The sequence below is a fragment of the Zootoca vivipara genome, chromosome 1 (genome assembly GCF_963506605.1).
Source record: "Zootoca vivipara chromosome 1, rZooViv1.1, whole genome shotgun sequence".
NCBI classification, from domain to species: Eukaryota; Metazoa; Chordata; class Lepidosauria; order Squamata; family Lacertidae; genus Zootoca; species Zootoca vivipara.
This window is the reverse complement of record NC_083276.1, coordinates 90,893,151-90,903,572: the sequence shown is the minus strand read 5'-3', so window position 1 is coordinate 90,903,572 and position 10,422 is coordinate 90,893,151. Positions and strand designations below refer to the sequence as shown.

Below are 10,422 nucleotides of genomic sequence, written 5' to 3'. Positions count from 1 at the left end.
AAAAAGGAGAAGCAAGGCAAACCATGTGGATAGGGGAGAGGGATATGGAAGTAACAACTCCCTTCGTTGCTGGTCCTATCTTCCACCATGATAGCTTATCCCTGAGAGTAAGTGAGTCACTAAAGAACCCAGCAAGCTTCATAACTGAGTAGATTTTCCCAGTCCAAGCCCAACAAAAGTCCAAGCCCATACAAAACACTACAACCAGTAAAATTTGCTTTCTAAACATCTATTTAAGGACACACGAATCTCTCTATCCATGAGGTGTTAAGACCATCCTGAATGAAAATGCCCACCAGCTTGTTATTTCGTAAACATGGTGAGTTCACCCAGCTCTGCCAGCTTCTCATGTGAACTGTTCCTCAGCTTTGCATGTGCAGGCAAAGACTGCTTGCTCCAATGAGGTAGGACAAGGCTTGTTCACATTATTAAAGTATTCAACTCTTGTCTCAGATTAGTCATCGTTTTACCCTCCAGATGTTTTGGGACTACAACTCCCATCATCCCTAGCTAACAGGACCAGTGGTCAGGGATGATGGGAGTTGTAGTCCCAAAATATCTGGAGAACTGAGTTTGGCTATGCCTGACTTACATCTCTTCTCTTAAAATGAAACTTGAAACAGTTGAGGCAAATATAATTTCTTATGTCTTGCTGCCTCATTTGGGTTTATTTAATATTAATCCATTGGCACATAATTCTGTATCAGTGTATTCTGTATGATCAAACGGTTAGACTGAATTTATGGAAGTGTTTTAATTTATTAGCCTATGTTTACTGGCTACATCCATTTTTAAAAAAATTATGTACTCAACCAAAATATATCGTAATTTGCCACTGTAGTATGACAAGGGCCTTAAAGCATAATCCTACCCACACTTACCTGTGAGAGCCTCACTAAGCTCAGGGGGGCTGATTTTTACTAATGTAGATAGAACATTGCACTCTTAGTGACTAGTTCCACTTGCCTGAAATACAAACAAATGAATATAAGACTAAAGTTTGACCATCAGAATTTCTTTAAATCTGGAAGGGTTACCAGCTCATTTCCTGCCCTATTTTAAAGGCAGAGGACAAATAACAAGGCCTTTAAGATTCCATTAATACATAATAATATTGTGCCCCTGAACCTTTTGGCTTCAGACAAACACAGTGAATTTTACTAGCTAGAACTTCAAACAGGGCTGGTTGTGTGGGTTTTTTTTTTAATTCAGCTTTAGACCCTTTTGCTATATATAACCAGGAAGTCAATAGACTTGAATTTCCAAGGACACTGCTCTTAAAGCAAAAGAAGAAGAAAATGGGCTATTTACTTGCTTCAAGAACCAGAGCCATATGATCAACATTTACAGGCTGAAAGACTAGTCCCAATGGTCTTGAAATAACATTTTTTATCATTGTTACATATCACTATAAAATGGGCCCATTTTGATTGAGGGATGATCATATTCTTATTGGGAAAATGTTATCGCTCTTGTCCCTTTTATTAATCAAACTAAAGACCATGGAAAGTGACAAGAGTCAGGGACACTTGTAGTTTATGTTCCGGCGCAACTGGAAATTTATATCACAGTCTTGTGCTGAAAATTACACCATAATATCATAAAAAATAGATTGGATTTCTAATAACCTGAAACCAGCTACACCTGCATGCATAATGCCTCATTCCTAGTCAATCATAAGCTATAATTTTGAGAGTTTTCATATTCGCAAATGTGCCTCTGGGAATTTATTTTTTTAATGCATCCGATTAGAAAGTAATTGAGAGGCACCAGATCAGTAAAAACAAACTTAGTGTGAACTAGATTGAGCTTTCTCCACTAGATTCCTTAACACTTTACATGCGGGAAATTTCTACATGGAATTGTGTAGAATTAAGGCACATCTGTGCACAATTAGCACATCCATACATCCTTTGCTAATTGGTCTGCAATGTACAGTAGTGCCTCGCTTAACGAATGCCCTGCTTAACGAAATTTCCGCTTAACGAAAGGATTTTTCGAGCGGAGGTTGCCTTGCTAGACGAATTCGTTTTATGAAAAATTCGTCTAGCGAATCGCGGTTTCCCATAGGAATGCATTGAAATTCAATTAATGCGTTCCTATGGGCAAAAAAAAATTTCAAAAAAATTTCAATGCATTCCTATGGGATTCGCTAGACGAATTTTTCATTATAAGAAAAGACCCGTGGAACGAATTAAATTCGTCTAGCGAGGCACCACTGTAATGCTAATCTACTCTTCAACTGACACAAACTACAACATCTCTAGGAAGCAACATGTTTGTCCTTCCTCCTTTCTCTAGTTTTCCACAACAAACACACCAAAAAATAAAGAGCAGAAATTATAAACTTTGTTTTTGTTATCCAAAGCATCTCTCCTTCAGTACAGCACAAGTGACACTTACCTGTGCCTTCAGCTTGTCTGTTAAGAATACAAGGTAACATGTATTACCTTCGTCCATAAAAAGCCAAATTCAGGATTAGGACCTAAATTTACCAGGTTACTATTAAAGCCATCCCATTTGAAAAAGTTCACATCAACAGAATCAATGTTAGATGAAATCTGAGGCATCACCTTGATATTTTTGGCCCAAGTCAGAAATGACTGACTCATCATATCAGGCATAAATGTTGTACATTTTTCTAGGTTAAACAAATACTCTGAGGAAAATACATAATAAATGTAACAAAACATGTAAAACTTTTTTTAAAAAAACCCACACATTAAAACTCTAATTACAGACAGGTGTTTTTACAAGCTCTACACACCACGAAATAACAGCCTATGACTTCAAATGTGTTGTTCCTCCACTGTAACAAGCTGAAGAGAGTCCAAAATGGTTCTGCCTTCAGCCTAATCCTACACAACCTGAAAGTTCACTGTTTCACTGAACCAAATACAGCTAGTATAATGAAAGGTATCAGGAGATCATTTTATTTATTGTAGCTGTTTTAGAACATGGCAACCCCTCTTGGAACCCTGGAACATTTCCCTATTGTATGTATGCATTTAAGTATACCTTCCCTGCTATTCAAAAACACATTCTTTCTTGAAATTTGGCGGAACAGATGTGTCGTATCCAAATCCTGAATCATCATCCTATAGATTAAAGAATGGAACAGTAGCTTTTTTTGTTTACAAGACACAGCTTGCCACAAAACCCAGCCCTTGATGGGATACTTTGAGGCCAAATCTGAAACAAGAAACAAAGATTCTGTTGCTTGTGATTTGGAAGATCATCTCGTGGAACTCTCTTGAGAAAAGCCCAACTTATTTTTGAGTTTTGACAATTCACCAAAAAATTGCATGTCCAATTCTTCTGGGAGCTGGCCCATTTGTACAATGACCTGGAAAACGATCCCTTGTTAAACCTGTTCCTAAGCTTGCATCTTTTGCCAACAGACATATGACAAAAAGCCATGTTGGAATCCTCCACAACAAAGGCAGCAGCGGATACCTCAGTGAATATTACCATTGTTCTAGGATATTATATGGCACCCAAGCACAAAAGATGACTCACAAGCTACAATTAACCTTTTTAATGTGTATCAAGTATTACACAAGTTAACACCAAACACTTACAGCAAGATTCCAGTTTAAAGAGAACTCCAAAGTGATAGGTGAAGTTTATGTTTCTAGATGTATTAGACAGTGGGTTTTAAATAAGTTTTATTAAAAAATAAAAGACATCACAGACACAATCCATGAGAAACCTGTCCTACTTAAGTTCCAAAGGGAAAATAATAATGAATGGGGATAGGGAAGGACCACACCTCTAAATTTATTTCCATGAGATGAATGCAGGATATGCTTCTGACAGATTGTGCCCCATGTCAGCATATTACATACAAAAGTAGAACTTGCCCTAAAATAAAAATATCCTTTTTTCCCTACAAAATTGCAAAAAGCAAAATGCTTACAAATCCTAATGAAATCATTTTATGTTCTATGTTTTTGTTTTTTACAATTTCAGGTTAAATTTACAAAAAATCATACCCACAAATGAAAGGGAATCGTTTTTACTACAGGTTCACACTACCAGGCCTAGTTAAAACAAATCCTGAGATGCAATTAAAAATCCATGCATTTTAACTTATAAAACTTTATCTGAAACATAAAGGTGAGGATACTGGGTATCGCAGAACATGCAGAATTCTGACAGGTGAACGACTATCATGCATATAAAAAGGTGAGTTCAAAGAAAAGCGTAGACATGAGAAAACAGTGGCTGTAAAAATTAGTTAAGCTAAATGTGGAGTTACTGAATCGAGGTTTGTCGTGAACCTTAAGCAAACCTAAGATCAGACCAAAGTGTTTTTGACTTTTCACCACAGCTCAAGCCAATACCCCTCAACACCTGCGTGACCCAGTTTACAAAACACTTTCTCATTATTTAATGGATTGTGTAGTTTCAGAACCTGCAGCTGTATATCCAAATGAAACAAAAATATGGATCTTAAGATGTCAAGTTGGACAACTGAAGGCTCACGGGAGAAAGCAATAAACCTCTCCAGCTCACATTGGGAAATCCTGACACTAGCATCAATTCTTCCCATATCTGAAAGACTGCAGATACAAATACATAAAGAATGCAAAGTGCCCTTACTGGTACAAAAAATGTCGAATGCAATGAAAACAAACTGTAGAGGGGGTTTGACTTCCTGAAACTCTCAGGCTCCTAGGTTCTGGAGGGGGAAAATAGAAAGTGCAAAAAAGACACTGCTACATGTTCAGAAACCCATAGGAAGGACCCAAGCATATGTTGTCATTGCAGAGAACAAACAGAAAAGCCACTCAACATGGCTCTGCAAAAAATAATTAAGGTTTTCTTCTTTAAAAGAATAAAATCCAAGCATTTCTGGTTGTGAAGATATGCTTCAAAAAGTGTTGGCAATGGAGGGTGAAATCTCAAAAGCCAGAGTTAGAGGGGCAGTCTATCGGCAGCTCCTTGCCCCTCTCAATGACTAGCACAGATAGGAATAAATTGTGCAACATCAAAGCGTATTAATTCATGTAAGTTTCTGAATTCATTGTTTGGTACAGAGTACTTCTCATTTCAGTCAGTGGTCTTCTAGGCTGGGTTAAAGAGGATCTTGGCCCATTTTCAGGGGTGGCAGCGCAGACTTCTACCATACAATTGCGTTTTCCATGCCATAACAAAGATTCATTGATTTCCTCATACAAACCCAGATCATTACACTTTCCTACCACACCCTTTACCACAGCCTACTGCAATTATCTACATTTTCCTCTATTTCATTCATTCATTCATTCATTCAAATACAACACATAAAAATTGGTTTTTATCTATATTTTCTTTAAAAAAATACACAGTTAGAATAAAGTGTGTTAGCGTACTTGAAATAATGTATGGCTGCTTCTTAATGCAAAAATCTTGGATCTGGGGGTGGAATGGAATTTTTATCTTGGAACAGGGCTGCCACCAATTAAAATATCAATACTGTAATGAACTCAGGTTTAGACAAATAATTAAAGAATTTGTCAAATCTGCATAATTATTGCATATGAGAAACTAAGGGTTGCACCCAACATTGCATAAGCAGAAGGCAATCTCACTCAACCCCTTGCTCTCCCCGCCAGCACCCTGCAACCCCTTGCAGCCCCAGAGGACAGCCCACAATGTTGGGCAGGTTCTCCCAACCCTTTGGAGAGGATTTTGGCAGGCACAGTGGCCTGTAGAGAGAGCAAAGAGCTCATGCAGCATGGGATACAACCCAGTAGTACACATCATCTTAGAAAAGGGACTCCCCATTTTCTCACGCAAGGGCTGGAAAGACTTCTTAGATGGAATTGGTCATCAACAGTAGTTATAATTACTGTGTGTGTGTGTGTGTGTGTGTGTGTGTGTGTGTGTGTGTGTGTCAATATTTTGATTAACTGATTACGTGATTAAATGTCACAGACCTTATTCATTTGTTTCTGCATGCACAACGCAGCCACACTGGCCAGTATTTTCTATTTCGCATGCAAAAATAATTCTACACGCTTGTCTTGTTTGAACTTCTAGGCAGGACGCAAGTTACCGAGCATGGACAGAGGTGGGCATTCTTTTCCCCAAAGCTGGAAATGATCAATGTTAAAAAGATTTGGTGCATTCTCTCAGGAACATATTTTTAACACTCTGGCACTAAATTCTTAACACGTTTACTTGAAATTAAATTTGTTTGAATGATACCAAATTCTCAAGTAAGTGTGGCTCTAGCGTCAAACTATGGGATGTAATTAGAATGGCAATCAGTGCCTTTCACCGTTAACTGATAATATAATGATCTAAATTTAGATCAGTATATTATCATTTCAATATTTAGACATCTAGAGAGAATCGATGTAAGACTGCTCTGAGAAGAGTTCATATTCCTGACTCATTCAAAACAAGGGGAGATCTACTCATTTGAATGAGACCAAGCAAATGTCTAACAGATAATAAAACTTCACTGATTTATTAGAGAGCATATTGTGCAGGCTGCTTGGAGCACAAGGTTAGATAAGATATAGTCCACTAGGAATTTCTCCTGTACGTGTTACATTGAATGAAGGGGGTCTGCACAAGATTGTGCTGCTTCTATTCACTTCAACAGGACTTGCATGGAAGAACTTCTCTTCGGTGTCTTCATGATAGTCTCTATCTAACCCTAACCATACCTATACAATTGCTGTTTGTACCTATCTAGCCAACTGTGTCACTTTCACTTTAATGTTGGGAAATAACCAATGAGTTAAAGGTATAAGTAACCACATCACATACAAAAAGCTTTTTCCAAACCACTTTAGCTGCCCTAACAACTTGAGAAGTTACCACTATTATGCAATATAATTATAAAGCAGGTTAATGACCAAATCAAAATTGCTGCTATCAGAACCTTTATAGGCTGTATTGAGCCTCTGTATAATGTATAGCCTTCATATTCATTAATTCTACCTAATGCCTATATATCTACTTCCCTTTTTAGTAAAGCACACTCATGCAGGCAGCTCATGTTGCATTATGCATTCAATCTTTATAAAATCAAAATGTTTTTCACGCATTCAACAGCGCACACAAGGATATAACACCTCTTCAGGTTATGCCAGTATGCCTTACATATGAGATATGAGAGTAGGCAGCCACCTTGTCTGAACAGGAGATCTGCACTACATAAAAGTTGGGAAAACAGATCTGTCTTTATTGTCAGTGACAATAAAGTTATACCTGTATTATCTCACACACATCAGATGAGGACACCAAGTTCAAAAAGTGACTGGCCCAAGCACAACTCCAGGAAATGAAGCAGCAGGTCCTACTCACATTTTCTAGTTCTCAGCCAACAAGTTGGGGATTTCTTTTTAACAACACAAATATAAGGGGGGGGGGAAACAAGGATACTATCATGATGTTGCTGCCAAGCTGCCTTCTGACTAGGAGGACATCTGCTTGCACCAATCTTCTAGTTCATTTTTAAGTGCTCAAGAGAAGTAAGACAAAATTCAGGAACAAAAAAGTGCCTTGACTCATCTTGAGAGCAGATTAAGAGTACACAGAGAGTTTCTTTCCCTAAAAACCCAACAGTAAGAAATGCCTTGAAGATGACAAAAAAGCGTAATCAAGGGGAACACTTAACCTGATTCTATGGACTCAATTTAGCTAATGACACACAAAAAACAGGGCAGCCAGGAGGGGTATGTGTATGTGAAAAAACATCATCTGCTTCTTGTGAAAGTACTCCAAATGTATATAGCTGCAGTCCCAGTAGGATAACTATTAGCAAAAAGAAGGTTCAACCTTGATGTAACTGGGACCCGGATGTATTAATTGACATTGCTATTAGATGAAAGCTAGATTGTTCCCTACTGGGCAATGAGTGCATGGCCTTCTTCCTTCTTGCTATAGCTGTTGCAGCCTAAGAGAAAAATCATGGCAAGAGCTGTGAGGAAGCCTGCTTGAAAAAAATACAGAAAAGCCTGCCTGGGGGAAAATCAGAATCTTTCTATATTGCAGATTAAAATGGCTATATTTTGGCTGAAAGGTACTTCCAAGAGAAAGGTTTTTCGTCTTTCACGAGCTGTCAGGGATCAGTTCATCAAGCTGTCACATCCTATTAACCAATATGGAATACAAAATGGCACAACAACAACAACAAAAAGTTGACACTATAAAATGACACCAATAATTCCATTGAAGCTCCTAAATGCAAACTGAAGAAATATTTCAGTTATCCACAGAATAAAACGACTGGACAAACAGAATAAAGCCATGTGTCTGAGAAATATTGCTTAATTTCTGAATTACAGTGGCCAAATGAATCAAGAGTGGCAGAATGGAACTTCTTTGAAGGAGTGAAACACATCCAAATTCAAAGTTCTCACTGAAGCATAATATTAGATTGTGGAATCCACAAATACCGCAGAGCAAGATGGCTTAAAAAAAAAAGTCACTCAACTGTGTTATGTAAACTATGTCATTACTTGAAGAGATTGCTTTTCGAATGGACAATGGCACTAAATTTATCATTAGAATTTCAGTGTATGCGACACTGTGGAAATTTACTACTAAAGAATACACTTGTAAGATTTGTATGTGCAAACATATTTTACACACATGCACATAGACAGACAGACCAACGGAAGAGAACAAGCTCAGGATTAAAACTCAGTATTAACAGAGCTATAAGAATGCTCATGAAAGTGTTTCAAAGTATTTGTGCTAGTAGAGAAGCATGCTGGCCACAATTTAGTAAACACAGGTTAACAATTCCCTCTCTCAAATAGATGGTAGCAACATGTATTTTGCATCAGATTTCTTGCAAAGCACGTAGCACGTGAGGCTTTGTAAAACCAACTGGAGAAGCTAGATTGGCTTTTGAAAACAAATAATAGGTCTTGTAATACAGGATACACAGTACTGCAACAAGGGAGATTCCCTGCTCTCCTGCACCCTCAGCCTCACCCACCTCCCTCAATGTTCCAGAGAGTTGGGCTGAAACACTGTGGGAGGTAACATGGGCTGTGTAGAGGGAGAAGAGAAATTGGTAAATGCCGCCCCCGTCAGTGAGATCTGCCCACTGGATCGAAAGCTTTCTATGGAAGATAATGTCTGGATCGATTTGATTTGCCATTTAATTTTGCTACCTGGAAGTACCACCACTGAATAGCTGTTTAAAAACAAAATCACACATGATAGGCACTCTTTAGATTGTAAACTAGCTTGAAAACACACATGACTTGAAACAGAAAAGCTATAAATTTTGTTCAGTCAGCTTGATAAAAACATTGGGAGGACAGCTTGCAGTTTTTGGATAGAGAAATGAATTGAAAATATCCCAGTAAAGGTAGTGCCGACCCATGATACCTCCACAGCAGATGTCATTCCTATACTAAGGCAATTAATTTAGACATAACTGAATATATAGCACCAACAGACATAAGACCCTTCAATGTGTCAAGAAGGGGAGTGCTTAGAAAACATTAGAAAATAAATGTAGTGTACAAGGGGCATGCCAAGACATTTATACGGATTTTAAATATTTGGCCATAGTTAAACTCCGAGAAGGATAAATTCCTATCTCCCTACTACTCTCATTTTGATAGAGCTTAGAGGACTCATAGTGAGGGAACACCTTTAAAGCCCCGATTAACTATGTTGCAAATATTTTGCCATCAAAGTGACACTTGTATTTTTGTATACTACATCATGGGGGGTAGTATATTGTTTAAAAAGCAGGAAAAATATTGGAACATCAGAATTCTTATTAGGACTCTTTAGGCTGCAAAAATAGACCTTTTTGTGATGGTGAATATGTTCCTCCCTTAAACCCTAAGTAAGATATTCATTTTGTATCTATCTTGTAAATGGCTTGAGTTGGCACAAAATCTGTATACCCAGTTAAATAGCTTATTAAATAAAATCCTCACAGTTAATAAACTATAGCTTCTCCCTAACACACATTCTTCTGAGTGTGTGCTTTTAAAAAAATACTCAAATTCCCATTCAAGTACAACACTCACCATCGTTATCAAGATAATAAAATCTGAAATTAGGAAGTGTACTTTAAAAACCACTTTGTAAGTTCAGTTAAAAGGTCAATGTTAAAACTGTTTAGGTTTTGTTTTTTTTAGCTTTGACCTTTGGTCTTTTCAATTTCCAAAGGAAAGAGGCAGAGCAGTGTTCTAACTTCCATCCTCTTCTGGAGCTCCCTTCCGTTTTGTGCTATCAAACCGAGACGATGACGTCGAGATAAAGTCTATCGTAGGATTCCCTGAAGCACAGGATGAGCAGAAGACTTAGCAGACAGGAGCCTGGGAGGCACCAGTTAAACCAAGAGAACTCTGGGTGGGGGGGGGGAGAAGAAAGATTAGTCTTGAATATCGATGCAAGCATGCCCTACTTCATCATAAAAACAGCCAATTCTTAAAAAGCACCATAATT

General features: G+C 37.9%; 1 protein-coding gene across 1 annotated transcript in view; it reads right to left on the bottom strand.

Moving 5' to 3' along the window:
- Positions 1–3,523: 3,523 nt before the first annotated feature.
- Positions 3,524–10,422, bottom strand: part of SLC49A4 (solute carrier family 49 member 4) — a 73,235-nt gene continuing 66,336 nt past the window's right edge. Inside the window, exon 9 of the mRNA XM_035128932.2 lies at positions 3,524–10,322. Coding sequence (XP_034984823.2) covers positions 10,207–10,322 — 116 coding nt within the window. The 3' untranslated portion in view covers positions 3,524–10,206. The remainder of the gene's footprint in view (positions 10,323–10,422) is intronic.